Source organism: Ursus americanus, chromosome 15 (genome assembly GCF_024610735.1).
Source record: "Ursus americanus isolate L20-20 chromosome 15, mUrsAme1.1.p, whole genome shotgun sequence".
Taxonomy (NCBI): domain Eukaryota; kingdom Metazoa; phylum Chordata; class Mammalia; order Carnivora; family Ursidae; genus Ursus; species Ursus americanus.
The window spans coordinates 18,368,473-18,385,357 of NC_142141.1; the positions used below are offsets into that span (position 1 = coordinate 18,368,473).

At 45.6% G+C, this 16,885-nt stretch overlaps 1 protein-coding gene across 1 annotated transcript in view; it reads left to right on the forward strand.

Moving 5' to 3' along the window:
• Positions 1-3,774: 3,774 nt before the first annotated feature.
• Positions 3,775-16,885, forward strand: part of ADAM19 (ADAM metallopeptidase domain 19) — a 78,044-nt gene continuing 64,933 nt past the window's right edge. Inside the window, exons 1-3 of the mRNA XM_045791996.2 lie at positions 3,775-3,974; positions 6,656-6,738; positions 11,370-11,440. Of these exons, the coding sequence (XP_045647952.2) occupies positions 3,908-3,974; positions 6,656-6,738; positions 11,370-11,440 (221 nt within the window). The 5' untranslated portion in view covers positions 3,775-3,907. The remainder of the gene's footprint in view (positions 3,975-6,655; positions 6,739-11,369; positions 11,441-16,885) is intronic.

The window sequence follows — 16,885 nt, forward strand, 5'->3', positions numbered from 1 at the left end:
AAATAGGTTAGGACAGCCATTACCATTCCCAGGTCATTGGTTAGAAACTCCCGCCCACAATGAAGTGAATTATCCAAAGTCACGGAGCTGGTGGGAGAGAGCTGGGACTAGAATTCTAGTCTCATGGTTCTCAGGCAGAAGCCCCTGTTATGGAATGAATTATATCTTCCCCCCACCCACAACCCCCATCCATATGTTGAAGCCCTAATCTGCAATATGACTATATTTGGAGACAGGGCCTATAAGGAGGTAAAAAAGATTAAATGAAGTCATAGGGTGGGGCCCTGATCTGGTAGGATTAGTGTCCTTATCAGAAGAGGAAGACCAGAGCTTGCTCTCTCTGCACACACACAGAGAAAAGGCCACAGGAGGACACAGCAGAAGGCAGCTGTCTACAAGCCAGGAAGAGAGGTCTTACCAGAAATCAACTCTGCCGACACCTTGATCTTGGACTTCCAGCTTCCAGAACTATGAGAAAATACATTTCTGTTGTTTAAGTCACCCAGTCTGTGGTATTCTGTTATGGCTGCCCTGGCAGACTAATACAGATTTTGGTTCCAATAAGTGGGGGGCGAGGTTGTTGCTGTAACAAAAGCCTAAAAATGTGGAAGTGTCTTTGGACCTGGGTAATAGGCAGTAGCTGGATATGTGCATGCTGGGAAAAATACCAACGTTGCCTTAAAGGGACTGTTGGTAGACACTGAATGTTAAAGACAGTTGTACTGAAGGCTGAGGAAGAAAAGAGGAGTTGTTAAAGAAAGCATCGATTATTTTAAAGAAGACACACATCATCATGGTCAGAATGTTTATAGAACTGTGAATGTTAAAGGTGATTCTGGTGAGGCCTCACATGGAAATGCAGAACATGGCAATGGAAACTGGCAGAGAGGTGATCCTAATCGTGAAGTGGCAAAGAACTTGGCTGAATCGTGTTGTAGTGTTTTGCAGAAAGTGGAAATTGCAAGTGATAAATTTCGATATTTAACTAAAGAGATTTCTAAGCAAAGTGTTGAAGGTGTGGCCTGGCTTCTCCTTGTGGTTTATAATAAAACATGAGAGGAGAGGGATAAATGGAAGGGACTGCTAAGCAAAACGGAACCACAGTTTGAAGATTTGGGAAATTCTCAGCCCACCCATGTGGCAAAAAAACCCCAAGAATGCATGTTTTAGGGAGGATACTGAGGGTGTGCTTGGCCAACCACTTTATAAGAAGGTCACCCATGCAGTTCATCAGACATCTCAGCAGAAACCAGGAATAGAGATGGGATTTATACTAGGAGAGACATGGCCAGTTTGGACCAAAGGGAACAGAGAAGGGACAAAACAAAGGACGGCTGTTGGACTTCTGGGATTCTACAGACAGGACAGCTGAGCTATTTGGCTGTGAATATGCTTTATCCTTCAAGAGAAGGGAAGAATAACCCTGAAGGTGATTCAGAGATCATCAGCGCTGCCGTTCCCACTATATGCCTAGGGCACTCAGCCCAGAGGGCAAGGCTATTTTCCTTCTCAGGTTCAGAGGGTAGGGCCTCCCCTTGGTTTCAGGGAGCTGGGCCATCCCTGCCATGTGCTTCAGATGCAGGGCTGAAGCAAAATGCCACAGGGTGGGGCTGCTGTCCAGAGGGAGGAGGTAGGGCTACTGCCTACGGCAACGGAGATGACACTACTGCCCCAGTGGGCCCGGACCACAGAACATTCAGCTAGAGGATTTTCCTAGAACTTTAAGATTTGGTGCCATTTGCCTTGCTAGGTTTTGGATTTGTCTGGAACCTGTCATGCCTTTCCTCTTTAGGATTTCTCCCTCTTGAGATGGGAATGTTTATCCTATGCCTGTATTTTGGAAACACATAAATTGTCTGGTGTCCAGGTGGAGAGGAACTTTGCCTCAGGATAAATCTTGGAGTTTTAATCCGTATCTGTTTTAGGTGATATTTCGATGAGACTTTGGACTTGGAATTGATGCTAGAATGGGTTAAGACTTTTGGGGTTGTTGGGATAGCATGAATGTATTTTCTGTACAATGAGGACATGAATTTTGGGGGGTGGGGTCAAAGAAAAATGTTAATGGACTGTGTGTCTCCCTCAAATTCCCATGTTGGAGCCCTAACCCCCAGGGTGACTTTTTGGAGACTGCGCCTATACAGAGGTAATAAAGATCAAATGCGATCATAAGGGTGGGGCTCTGACCTGGTGGAATTAGTGTCTTTACAAGAAGGGAGAGAGAAGAGGTTGCTCTCTCCACACAAGCACAGAAGACACCATGCGAAGACTCAGTGAGACTGTGGCCGTCTACAAGCCAGGAAGAGAAGGCTTACCAGAAAACCACCAGGCTAGCACCTTGATCTTGCACTTCTAGCCTCTAGAACTGTGAAAAAATAAGTTTCGTTGTTTGAGCCATCCGGTCTGTGGTATTTTGTTATGGCGGCTTGAGCAGACTAATACAGCTTCTAAATACATCAGTGGCAAGACCGTATCTTATTGATCCCATGGGTGCGCAATGGTTTTGACAGACCCACCTACCTACTCACCATCTTCAGGAATGTCTTGTCCTTCCCAATACACAGTATTTTGTTGAGTTGTGCAAACCTGGGTTTGAAGAAAGAGGCTCAGTGAAAGCAACAGATGACAAGAGGTCTGAAGCTTGGTTTCTAGAACCAGGATTTGCCAAAACTTGCTAAGGGATCTTAGGCAAGCCACTTTTCTGGTTATTATTATCCATCTGTAAAATAAAGTGTGCTGCATCAGGCTCTGAATTATACAGATGTGGGCTTGAATCCAGACTCTGACATTAGTTGTGTGACCTTGCACAAATTACTTAGCCATTCAGGTTTGGTTTTCTCATCTCTGAAACAGGATAATAGTACTTACCCCAGGGATTACTGGGCTAATTAAGAGAAGATGTATCCAGAGTCCCCAGTACATTTTAAAGGACAATAAATGAGTTCTTTTCCTAGATTGATTGATTGATTGATTAATTAATTAAGTTAATGTATGCAAAGCACCGAGGACAGTTTCCAGCACTTATAAAGGGCTGTATACGCCTTAGTTACCATTTTTTAAAAAATTCTAGCAGATAGTAACTCCTCAGTAAGTGAGGTCTTTATGATTATTTTCAGGCCTCATCTCCCTTCATTTCCTTCCAAAGCCCTAAATTCTAACTATACCTAATTCTATTTTCCCCCCAATACAGCCCGTGGGCTTTCCTGCCCTAGTATATTTGTCTACTCCGTTTTCTCTGCCTGGTGCTCCATTTCTCTTCCTCCAGAGCTCAGATGTCTTCTCCACTGGGAATCCTCTCTCCACCACCCTCCTCCTCCCAGTCAGAGGAATGGCTCCTTGATTTGTGTCCTGCTCAGAAAACAACTCCATATAGCACTTAGTTCTTTGTGCCTGGTGGTTCAGTTAACTCTTTCAGAGCCTGCCTCCTAGAGTAGCGGCCTTGGGGGCACGGTGCTGGGTGAGTAGCCCCTGGGTGTCACCCAAGACGTCTAGCACAGTGCGGGACAGAGGAAACGAGCCGCTACAGGGGTGCAGAGAGGGGTCCAGTTTAACTCCTAGAAGCCCGAGCCCCCGACCCTCCCCAGGCCGCGCCCACCGGGAAGCCTGCCCCTCCGCGGGCTCGGACTCTCCCTCCGCTGCTCCCCATCACCTGAGCCGACCCGGCTCCCAAGGGTCCCCCGGGCTCCTTCCCGGCGGTCCCTCCCGCCCCCTCCTGGCGGGCGCGTCCCCTCCTCCACCCCGCGGCGGAGCCCTGCGGAGCTGAGGGCGGAGCGTCGCTGTCGATGGCTGGGAGCCGGGCTGGGAGGCGCTGGGCGAGCAGTGGGTTCCAGACGCGCCGCCGCCTGGCCGGGGGGCTGGCATGGCCGCGTGCTTGTGAACGCGGAGCGCGCGAGGGGCCGCTGCCACCATGCCCGGGGGCGTGGGCGCCGTCCGGCTCTGCCTGCTGGCGCTCGCCCTGCCGGGGTGGACCAGAAGTAAGTGGCGGGGCGCGCGGGGGGAGGTGGCTGGGGGAGGATGGAGGCGGGTGGGCTGGGTGGCCCGAAGACCTGGGGGTCGCCCCCTGCAACTCCGCGGGGCTGCTTCCCCGCGGCCCCCCAGCCTGGGAGCCCGGGCTTTGTTCCCACGTTGTGCGCCCCGTGGGCGGTGGTGGGGGTCCGGGAGACCCAGAGCAGGCAGAAAACAGCCGGTCCCTGCCGTGGCTTGCCTCCCTGTGCCTCGTTCTCTCTTTCCACTGTTTTTTTTTTTTTTTGCTTTTGGCTTCTCTTTCCGCTGCTTTCCTAGTCTCTCCCTCTTCTCTCCAGTCTTTGTGTGTGTGTGTTCCTATAAATATATATTGATAAAATCGGCACCATACCATATGTACAGCTTTGTGCCTTGCATTCTCCACTTCACATTATGAGCCCACATCGTTTCATTCTCCAAAAACATGATTTTAATGACTGTAGATTACATCAAGAAATCGCAGAAGTGTAATTTTCAAAAAGTTAAAAAAACATGACTCATACAAATATAGGATGAATGGGTGGCAAAGACTCCTTCAATTCATTAATGGAGCAGTGAGTAGAATGGTAAAGCTGGTTCAAAGCGTGAGAGGAACGGGTGGTACAAGCATCAGGGACAATGTTGAAGTCGTGTGCTGGGACAGATACAGAAGTGGTCAATGCCCCCATAGGGTCAACCAACCTTAATTCTTAGTTCTCTTTCTACCATACCGAAGTCGTTTGCATCTCTACCAGACAAAAATCTACAGTTAATATGTAACTTCACAGAGTATGGTTTTTAAATTTGTGGTAAATTAAAAAAGTCAAACCAAGGTGCATTCCCTTAGAAAAATGTGGTGATCTATGGGAGGGCCTGTTAAACAATGCTCCAATGTGACATTGAAAGGACATCCTGCTTGCTTTTTGCCTCATTTGCAAGTTTTTGAACAATTTTTCTTAAGGTGTATTGTATTCCTCTATTAGTTAGCCTTGCTTTCAGTATTCTGTTTTGCAATCATAAAGATAATTTCATTCCTTTAAACATTCCATTAAATATCAGAATTCCTTTTTGTTGTAAAGAATCTAGACTTATCAGAGGCACCAGAGCAGGGCTATGCCTCTCTGGTTCCCCCATGAATATCAAGCACCTGGCATAGTACTTGGTAGACAATTAAGCATTCAGGAAACACATTATGAATAAATGAATGCCTTGCTTCTGATTTTTACCAGTACAATGAAACTAATGCTTGTCTAATGAGATTATTTTTCAGATATATTTTGATTGAGAATACTTTATATCAGTACTCTGAAAGGAACATTAATCACTCATAATCCTGCCACTCGGAACAACTGTAGCCACCTTTCATACCACTCATTGTATCCTATGTGATCGATGTGATTGGTGTAGAAAGAATAGAATTTGAAGTCTTCACCACCACCCCAGGAGTCCTATGGATTTGGCCCCTTCTTGTGGAGACTAATTTGTCTAGGTCTTGGGGAATTACCACTTTATTAAGATTATCTGCAAAAAGTGTTTGAGGTTTGCGGTATCTAGAACAAGTCTTTCCGCAAACAACGTTCGGCTCCCCATTCTTGGAAGATAGAAATCCTGCTACCTACCTTGTCTTGCGGAGGAAGGAGAACTGAGGGTGATAGTGATTTGGAAAGTGGGAAGTGATCTACAAATGCAGACTTGCCATTAGGAAGCTCAGGGTAATGTGATGATGCTTTGTGGATGTGGGAGCAGTTTCATGGTGACTCTCCCCAGTACTGCTGTGAGATAGGCAGGCGGGTATCATTGTCTTCATATTACACATGAGCAAACTGAAGCTCGGGGGGAAAACTTCCAGAGCATACCCAGAATCCAACCACTTCATTCCTCTCTACTGAGGTCATTTTAGTCTGAACCACCATCATCTCTCACCAGGTCTGCAGCCTTGCCTTCTTACTTCTATTCTTACGCCCACCCCTCCCCCACGTTACCCCCCAATCTCCACCCAGCAGGCAGAATGATCTTTGAAAAACTGAATACAGATCATATTGCTCTGTGTCTAAACCCTCCAGTGCCTTCCAAGTCTATTTATAATAAAATCCAGGCACTTGTCATGGCCTCTGTGATATCAGACCCATGGCTGTCTTGCTGACCACGTCTCCTAACAGCTTCCCTGCTCATTTACTAGATTCTAACTACCTCTATCTTCTGCTTGTTCCTTAAACGGGCCAAGTCACCTTCGGCTCAGGCAGGACCATTGCACTTGCTGATCCTTCTCTCTGGGCCGCTCTTCCCCCAGGGCTTTTCACAGCTGCCTTCTTCTGGTCTCTTAGGTCTCAAACGACATCTTTGTTAAACATCCTGTCTAAAATAGGTGCCTCTTCTTCGGTTCTCTTTATTCTGTGACCCTGTTAGACCATTTGAGAATATTTGTGTGCTGTGCATCTCCCAACTCTAGAAGGTGACCTGTGAGGAGTTCAGAGACCTTGTTATCCCTGTTTACCATGATATGGCCAACAGTTAGCAAAGTGCCTGACCCATAGTAAGTGCCAAGAGCCTGGCATCCTGCAGGTATCCTAATGACCCAATAAGGGTTTTTTTTTTTCCGGTTGGCAGTGCATGCCTAGCTTAGCTAGGGTGCAGAGTTTTGGAATTCCAATGGTTGTGTATCTTGTATTGGCAGGAGGAAATGTGGAAGGCAGCCCCCAGCTACAACATGAATGGATAATACCTCAGTGGAAGACTGAAAGCCCCACAAAAGAAAAGGTAAGACACAAAACATCTCATTTTCAGAGGCAGGAGCTGACAAGTACATTCTGTGAGATGCGGGGCCACCTTCTCAACTTTCCTGGAAGGCCAGTCATTGCTATTAGTTCTGTTTCTGGCCTGCACTCCCCTCTCTGTGCATTGGTTTTGAAAAATCCCAGATGGGACTTTCCTTCATTGTGTGACAAACTTCTAGAACACTTCCAAATGCTATTAGTTGAGGAAATGAAAATTATTAATGTTGACACAAGCTAAGTGCAAATATGTGTCACAAAAATCACCAGCTCTCAAATGGAATTGATTAAATGTTGTCACTGTTATTTTTACTTTATATAATACATGCTTTACTTTATTGATAAGATAATGTACTTGGAGAGAAAAATAATAATTCAAGCTATTTTTAAGAGACAGGGAAGGAATCTAGTACTGGGGAATATATCTTAAAATGCAATAAATAGGCTGCTTGGGCCATGGCACAAGCAAAATGCACAGGCTTGATCAAGGGGATTGAGAGTAAGACAGAAAACATGATCCTGTTATGCAAAGAGGACCTGTACATCCAGGATATTCTTTGTGGTTCTGGTCTTTACGGTTCAAGTGAGACATGAAAGAGCTAGAAAGGAAGACAATTGCTGTGTGCCCGTAACCAGCTATGGGACTTTCTACTTTCTGAACTTCAGATTCCTCATTTATAAAACAGGGCTTCAAGGGAATAGGAGTAAAGAGGGCTGGAGAGAAGCAATAGTCAATTAGGTCCAGAAAGAATGATTACCCAACATTTGCAGCAACATGGACGTGGCTGGAGGAGATTATGCTAAGTGAAATAAGTCAAGCAGAGTAAGACAATTATCATATGGTTTCACTCATTTATGGAACATAAGAAATAGCAGGAAGATCGGTAGGAGAAGGAAGGGAAGAATGAAGGGGGGTAAACAGAAGGGGGAATGAACCACTAGAGACTATGAACTCTGAGAAACAAACTGAGGGCTTCAGAGGGGAGGAGGGTGGAGGATTGGAATAGGCCAGTGATGGGTACTAAAGAGGGCACATATTGCATGGAGCACTGGGTGTTATATGCAAACAATGAATCAAGGAACACATCAAAAACTAAGCATGTACTGTATGGTGACTAACATAACATAATAAAAAATTCTTATTAAAAAAAAATAAGGTCCTTTGGGGAACAAAGGGTCCATGATTTATTGGGCAGCATATAAAAAAGCAAGATTATTGTAGGAGAGAATGGAGAGAGAGCTGTATCAGGAAAGATTTCAGACTTTGTGGAAAGGTAAATGGAGAGGAGAAATGCCCGGAATCCTTGAAGCTATGGGTAGGGTAATACACCAATGTCCAAAAATGCTTCAGCTTGAATTTATTAAGGGAACTTCCAGCAAAAAATTTGGGAGAAATGAAAGTAAGTGACATTTAATCCTAAGGACAAAAATGCATGGACTTCATTTCATCAAAAAGTAGGAAAGGCTGAAAATAGCTTCAGGAAGAATCTAGACAGATTGATAGATGGCCATCGTAGAGCAGGTTTATTTTTAAAAAATTAGGATCTTGGATAGTCCAACATATCTATTATTGCTCAAGGAATGGATCTGATATTTTCTGTAGAGATTCTTTGTTCCTTCCAGATGTGGGATGCCCGGCATCCTTAGGAAGGGCCTGAGAGACAAAGTAGAGCTCCAGACCCTGTCTTCATTCCTAGCCATTGTCTGCCCGGAATCTGGGTCATTGTATTTTGTAGGAATAGTGGGCACAGTGCCTGGTCCCATAAGTATGTGTTGAATGAACGAATGAATGAATGTCAGAGAGAGAGCAGAAGGTAAGTTTCAGTCGGGCCTCTTATTCTCATTTAGGTAACAATTCATTCATCAAACATTAATTGAAACCCTTGCTGTATAGTAAGTATTATACTAGATCTTAAGGCAGGGTGAACATACACAGGACAGATTTTGATACCCTGTGAAGCTGAAGGTCTATTTAATCTACCCCTAGAGAAAGGAATTTTAACCTTTCCCTGTGGTAAGTATAACCAGCAGGTCGGCTCCCTCCACGTCCTAGGAGAGGTGAGGTTACCCCTTCCTAACACAGAGTGGAGCTGCAAAGGGAAAGCCGAGTAAAGCTGGCCAAGGACAATGCATGGATCCTGATAGAGCTGTTTCATTGTTTTGCTTGCAATGTCCCCTGGAAACAAGAGACAACATATTTTAAATATCAGTGTCTGAGCATCTTCCACACCAGAGAGAGATATTTTTGGATCACCCACTTGTAAATATTTGTACTCATGTTGCAGCTTGTGTCTCTTTGGAGGAGAGGTGACAGTGCTTTGATTTGTGTCAACTTTCCTTTTTTGTGTGAACTGTCACGTGGACATCCACTCCTTGAGTAAGGGAATCGCGACAGCTCTGTTGCTGTGCACTTTTCCTCAGATGCCTGCTTGGACCTGTGTCCCTGATGCTTAATGTCACTGGACAGGGTAAATATGGAATATCCCAGGGTTAAGTGGCAAAGGATCAGCACCCAGAACAGGTGTTATCAGAGCTGAATCAGGGCATCAGAAACAGAGATGTGGATCCCTTAGTGAAAGTTATTGGGTAAACAACCACCTAACTTCCTCTCCCCATGGTTTTGAAATGTCCCTTTTTAAGAGAAGTCAATAGGATGAATTAGTACAAAAATAGCAAAGGACAGGGTTGCCCAAGCTTCCTGGATCAGAATGTTCAAATCTCATTGGAGCCCTTGTGGCCTGAATGTCTCAGGGATGCCCAGTGCCTGGGACCCTAAGGGGAAGTGCAGTTCGGGTCAGATAAAAAGAGGAATGTGCTTGGAAGAGGAAGGCCCCCAACTAGAGGTGGCAAAGCAGTGGGCCCTTTTTCGCCGATGCTGAAACTAAGCTTTGGGGACAACTTTAGGAATTTATCAGTTCCTTGGTCCCAAGTTAGAGAACATGTATTTAAAACACACAAGAGAATTGATTCTGTTTCTAATACGCTCAAATATGTAAATATCTCATTTCAAATAAATAACTTTTCCCTTCAAAATGAGTTCAACCACCTGAAGTTGAATTGTTGAAGCAAGGACATTTATTATGACTTGAATTTTTTTCCCTTCTTTTTAAAAATTTTTTAAAATTTTTATTTTTCTATTATGTTCTGTCAGCCAGCATATAGTACATCATAAGTTTTTGTTGTAGTGTTCAATGATTCATTAGTTGCATAATTTTCCACAATAATAAGGTAAAAAGAGATGAGAAGTCCCTTACTTAAAATATAAAAGCAATTCTAAAAACATGGAAAGATGCACAAAGAAAATAAAATTAACCCATGGTCCTACTGCGGAGAGGTCACTATGGTAACCTTTTGACTTATTTCTTTCTACAAAAGTATATTTAAATAAAATATACAGTGTTGTTTTGAGTCTTTGTGTGCTTAATAATTATCATGTATACTTTCTTGATAGTTTAAAAATTAAAGTCATCATTTTTACTGACTGTTGAGGGTTTTGTCATATGATTGATCATTTATTTAACTATTCTTCTATTTTTGGACATTCAAGTTATATTTCATTAGTCATTATTATAAGTACTGAGCATCCCTGTGTCTAAAACTTTGCCTACGTTCCCATTTGTTCTCTTCAGATAGAGTGTTGTGTCACTGAGTCAGAGGGTCTAAACATTTAAATTTGTCCATCTGTCAAATTATTTTCCACTGAGTTGATATCAATTTAAATTCTTACTGGTAGGGTATGAGAGTGCCTACTTTCAGTATGCTCATTGTGATTTATGGGTTTTAAAAAATCTCTGTCACTGTGATTTTTTTTTAAAGGTGTCTTTAAAAAATTTTGCTTTTTGGTGGGGAGCAATTACCGGCGATGTTGAACACGTTTTTCATGCTTATTGGCCATTTGTATGATATCTCAAATGATCTCTTCTGGGTGTGCTGCTCATTTGGCCAAGTTTCTCTCATGTGTAAAATATACCTTTTTTTGGACCTACAAAACTTTAGTTAGAGGTTTTCCTAGTTGTCTCCTCTGAAATGGTTGGGGGGTATCCAAACTGTGAGCCAGAATGAAATAAAATACGAACTCACTCGGAAGAGGGTTCTCCCGGTATTTTAGATAATAGCCAACAAGTATCATTGGGTTTTCTCTGTGCCAGGCTCTGGGATGAATTATTTACATTTACTATGTCACTTAATCCCTACAAGAGTCCCATAAGCCTGACTGTTATTATCCATTTTACAAACAAGGAAACTGAGCCGTAGGGAGCTTCAGTAACATGCTCACAAGTGCAGTGTGAGAGCCGGCCCTTGAATCCAGATCTGACTGCACAGAAAACTGACTGTTGAAGATCGTATTGTCGAGGGTTTGCCTTGACCAGACGTGCATGGAAGCACTTAACACCACATTTCGGCTTGGAGTTTCTTTCCTTTGTATGTGAGGTGGCGGCGGTTGGGGGAGGGGCACCTGGTCCTTTGGGGGCTGAAGTCATTTCATGTTTGGGCTGGAAATGCAATTGACCCTTTCTCGTTCACTTCCTGTGGATCAATGTCAGAGCCCTGTGCTAGATCCCTGGGAGCCTCATCCCCTGCTTTTAGGAACTGACATTCTTCTGTTGTTGCTTTTAGCATCCACTCAAAGCTGAGCTCAGGGTAACGGCCGAGGGGCGAGAATTCATCTTGGACCTGGAGAAGAATGAGTAAGTGGACTCCTCATTTATCCATAATGAAACAATTCACCTCCATGTCAATGCCGGATGCAGGTGCCGCTGTTTTGGAAGGAAGCAGTTTGTGAAATCACCGAGCGCTGGATCTGTCGTTTCTTTGCGGGGAGTGTCTTGCAAAGACAGCATATCCACGATCTCTTGACTTGCTGTGAAATTACTGGGCCGTTTAACGTCTTCCTTGAATTTCCTCTATTTCCGGGGCCTCCTAGAGTTCACTGCAGGCACACAGGGTTGTGTGTGTGTGTGTGTGTGTGTGTGTGTGTGTGTGTGTGTGACGAAGGGAGGGATGGAAGGGAGGACTTTGGCAGCTGACTTACTAGCCCCAGCACGGCGCATGGCAGGAAGTGAAGGAGATTAGAGGAAAATTGCAGAAAGCACAGAGAGAGGCAGGGTGGAGTGTTGTGGGATTTGGCGCCTCAAACGCGGCCGCTCCATTTGTTCTGGGTCAGCTAAGTCTGAGATTCTGCCAATAAGGGCATGGTCAGCAGTCTCCCAGCTTCCTCAGGCTGATTCCTCCATCTTCCTAACCTCATTCATCTCGGGTGGCTGCCTGGCTCAGGAATATTCCCACATTGATTTGCCATCAAGCGCCGTTGTATCTTGATTCATGTTATCGAGCTGGTGAATAGATATGATGCATGGCTGCTCGTCGGCCGTTCCCAATCTGCTTGGCCACTTGAGAGCTCTCCTTACTTGGCTGGGGATGCTGAGGCCTCTGGTATTTTCCCACTAACTAGTTCTGCCTCGCAGACCTTGCAGATAAGGCTGCATGGCTCAGAGAACTGCCTGCCTCCTCTTGGCAGCCTCTGGAGTCCCCTGGAAGCAGATGAGTAATCAGACGCATCACTGCCAAGAAAGGGATGGATAGGGACCTTCCCGTATCCAGAAGGACGGGAAGGGCTGCTAAGCTTGGGTAGAAGGCAAGAACATAAATTATTCTAAATTTGGGCTTTTGGATCCTTGCACAGGAGGGTGAGTGGTGTTGGAAGTGTGGTAAAAGCATGCCCGAAGCAGCGTGCACAGCAATGGGCTTCGGCCACATCTTTCCTCTGCCTCCAGTAGATGGTGGCCTCCGGGAAGCTGGAGTGTTGGGCATCTCAGTCATTTTTGCTGCTTTCTTCCTGGCAGTGAAAGCCACCCCAAGAATGGGTTCCTTTTGTCCCATTTGCCTGGAACAGAATTGGCTGGCTATGTCCCCAGAAGGCGTAGGCTCTGCCTGCTTGGGATTTCTCCTTGTGTTGTCTTCCTCTGGTCCTGCAGGAAATGCCTTTGGAGGATCTCTTCTTGTCGGTCTCTCAGGAGCCTGCTTTCATTTCTTGTGGCCCCAGCCCTCTAGCTCCAGTCCGAATGTCCAGTTTTGGCCCCTGAGCCTAATCCGTCCTATTTGGCCTCCAGTGGACCATTTGACCCTTCAGCCTCCTCTGGGCAGTCCAAGAGATGGGGGTGTGTGTGTCATGGGTAAATGAGATCCCGGGACTCATCCTTCCCTCATGTTTTGGAACCTGTGCAAGAGGCCATAGGAAGTTCGAGCAGGGAGATGTCTTAGAAAACAGGGTACAGCGGTCTTACAGGTGGTTGTAGAAACTTTGAATCAGAGAGCATTGGGCAGGCACTTGTCTAAGGTCGCACAGCAAGTAATTGAGAGAGGTGAGGCTGGGATCATTTGTGTTCTTGGCTTGGGTCTGGAGAAGGCCAGGTTTAGCTCCTAGCTGTGTGACCTGGGGCAGATGGCTGCAGCTTACGTAAGTTCGCTGTCCTCATCTATAAAGTAAGGATAGTCATGCTAACCCCACAGGGTGGTTGTGAATGAGGCCGTGTGCACAAGGTGCTTCTGGAGCACACGGTGACTGATCAGCCACGGTGGTGATTTTTATGGTCCCGCACTGAGAACTTCCAGAGCAGAGCCCTCATGTAGTTCTATTGTCTGCTGCTCCAGGCCGCCTTTTGGTTTCCCAGTGAGCAGCGGGGGGCTGCCTGTGGTTCCTGGCCTCCTTGAGCGGGCAGAAGGCAGGAGACTTGACAAAAATGGAAGCAGCAGAGCCAAGCAGTATGACCTCACCAGGTATCCCTGGGGGACGGCTTCCTGCTATTTTCATCTAAATTGGGCTTTTTGTTTTTGAACATGTGTTAGCAAGCGGAACTCTTAACTGCACACGACTTCCTAGTGTGTTTATTTCCCCAGGCCTTCTCATTCATGGTGCTTGTGAGTCCAGATTCAAAACAGCTCAGGGGTGGGGGGTGGGGGGTGGGGGAGTGAGGCTTTTCTGATATTTCAAATCGCTGCGTTCAGGTTTTTGTAATCCCATGATACTTGAGGGGAAGCTAAGCTCTGCGCCAGGTGACTTCTCAAGCTCTGCTTTTTAATTTCCTCAACGGATTCATTCATTGTTATTCATCTGTTATGCATCCGTAGCATGGCTGGCCCCCGTGTCAGTACTGGAGACCCGGCTGTGTACAGAACAGTTCTGCCCTTACGGAGCTTATATTCTAGTGGCAGGAACAGTAAACAAATGAACAAGTGAACTGTGGTATGTCCAAAGACACGCACTGTGGAGGAACCATAGTGGAAGGCACGGGGGAGGGTTCAGGAGGGAGGAGCTTTCGAGAATGGTGGTCAGGAAAGGCCTTGGTGGTGAATTGATATTGGAGTCAAGACCTGAAGGAGGTGAGGACGTGAGTCACGTGGACGGCTTTGAGATGACAATTCCAAGGAGAAGCAACAACCAAGTTCAAAGCCCCCAGTAGGTTATGAAGCTTCCCTTTCTCCACAGCTCACCCCCCCATACGTTTTCCCATACATTGGATTCTCAGGCCTCTCAGCGCAAGGGCTGTGGGCAAGGGCTTCTGGGACTTGTGAGGGAAGGGAGAGGACATTTCTAATTTATTTTTCATCATCCTGAGGTGTCTGGCCTTCTCCCATCAAGTCAAAGCCCGCGTGCTAATGCATGGCCCAAAATAGCAGTGAGCGGGCCTTTAGTGGAATTCGCCCATGGAGAGGTTGCCAAGAATGGTGAGAATGGAGGAGCAGGGGGTGGGCCAGGAGAGCGGGCACGTAGCAAATGGGCCTTCGGTGCAGGAAGCAGACACCCCAAGTTGTCTTAATTCAATAACATGACAACCGGCAGCCTTTTCCTGCTGTGAAGCAGCTGAAGATAAATGGATGGCATTCCCATGGGAGACGCACACCGTTTATCGAGTACAGGCAAAAACGAGTGGCGTTGTAAGGCTGATGTCAATATGGCGTTCATGTCTGACAGTCCTAGGTTCAGATCCTGGCTCTGCCACTTACTAGCTGTATGTTTTCTTTAAGTCTCAGTTTCCCTATCCTTATATCCCTTTCTGGGATATAAAGGTAGGCCATGCCATGAGCCATGGGGAGGATGAAATGAGATGGTGTGTGGAAAGCCAGCACGCTGCCTGGCTTTAGTCCACACTCAGTGAAGGGCAGCTACTATTATTTCTTGCTCACGATTTTTTAACTGCAAAAGTAATACATGCTCATTGTAAAACATGTAGCAATACCAAAAAATGATAAGTAAAAGAGTGAAAGTCTCCCACCCTCAAGGAGAATCCATCATTAGCAATTTGGGGGGCATACCCTGGATACTCATAAACGCAATTGTACAGAAGCTCACGTACCAGCTGTTATTTTTGTTGGGGAGGGAGGAGCAGAAGTGAGATTATACTATATATCTTATTCCATACTTGTTTTTTAAGACTCAACTGTATGTCTGAAGGTAGTATTCTACCTTCTATTATGTTGCTTTACATTTACTCACACACGTACACATGATTTGCAAAGATTGGTGCACAGCTGTTGTTAGGAGAGCCTTACTTGTGATCGAGGCAGTGCGGTACGTGGAGAGAGTACTGAGCTCAGAGACCGATGATGTCGAGGTGATCAACAAGCCAGCTGGCTCTCCTGGGTCTCAACGTTCTTCATCTGTGAAATGGGGATTTTGCCCCATTGGCCTCTAAGAGCTTTTTCTTGCACTACCTATTTAAAGGACATGGTGTAAGTAGAAAAATGGAAAAGAACTCCCGACCCCAGGAAGTTTGCTCTCCAGTTATAGGGACATTCTTGAAAATAGGGCACTGGGATAAAGGCAAATGCCACAAAACCACGGACCTTGAAGTTGAGGATGAACTGCTAGCTCAGGACTCGCCACTTAGGCAACATAAACACAGGAAGGGAAATGATAGGGAAGAAATTATAGGCTGCTATTTCCACAAGCCACAAATCCATAATATTTTTTCTGCATATAATTTCCCCCATGCCCTGAGGACTGCCATATCAACCCAGAAGCCGTACTGGACAAAGATTTGTTTGCTGAAATCAAATGGAATCTTCCTTAGCTGTAAACGTCTAGGGATATGAACAGCTCTAGGAAATGTAGGCTCTGGCTCACTCCCTTCTCCTTTCTGTACTTTTTCCCAAGGAGGGACCACTGAACTGTTGAATCAGCTTGCAGGATGCTCACTGGGCGGCATTACTCGAGGGCAGGATCACTCGGTTACAAGGTCACCTTCAAAAGCACACGAGCAGCTCAGCTAGTGGGCACTCTGCCCGGAGGACCTTTGGCCATGCACTGCTCTTCTGCTGGTCTCTTGAGCACATTCTGGAACTCTTAATTTCCTCGGTATACTGTCCTTCCTTGAGTCCAAATGATGATAAGATTCAGATTTTGGCTTGCGAAAGAGAGACATATCTTTTGGTCTCACTCCATTCGTTGTGCGCCAGCCCAGCTAACTAAAGGGAGATCCTATTTGCACGAGTCTAGCTAATAAGAGTGGACATTTGTTTTCTTTTGTGTGTATGTCTACCGCCAGACCTCAGGAGAACAGTAACTCTCAAGGCAGAATTTGGACTTTTAGGGGCTCAGTGATTGTAGCCTCCACCATTACTTTCTGATGTTAATCTCTCCTCATCTCTCTAATTTCTTAATAGTCCTTCAGAGATGCCACTGGGAAGGAGACTGCTTTTGTTGTCCTGGAAATCAAGAGACAACCTGGAAAATCAACAGTCACTAGATCACTGCTAAAGGAGTGATCTAGTGCCCTGTCTCCTTATTCCCTCAACTCTATTTGAATTGTATAATACTGGAGGACTGGAGAAGGGGAGAGTTAGCAAGCAAGAAAGGAGTTTTTTAGCAAGAGACAAGCTGGATTAGTTACCACCTCTTAGTGCTCCACTTCTCTTCCAAGGAAGCCTGGTAGAAATATGTAGCTGATCAGAGGAAAATCCTGAATACACCCAGGCCGTGGCACGCTCTGCCGCCTCCACCTTCCCAGCTTCCTCTTGAGTTGGGAGTAGTCTTTAACATCTTATCTAGGATAAAGGACAGCTCTGTTTGACGCTCTCTTGTCAGGAGCTTCATTTGTTGTTGGCAAAATTCAATTTCCTGAATCAAAGCAAAG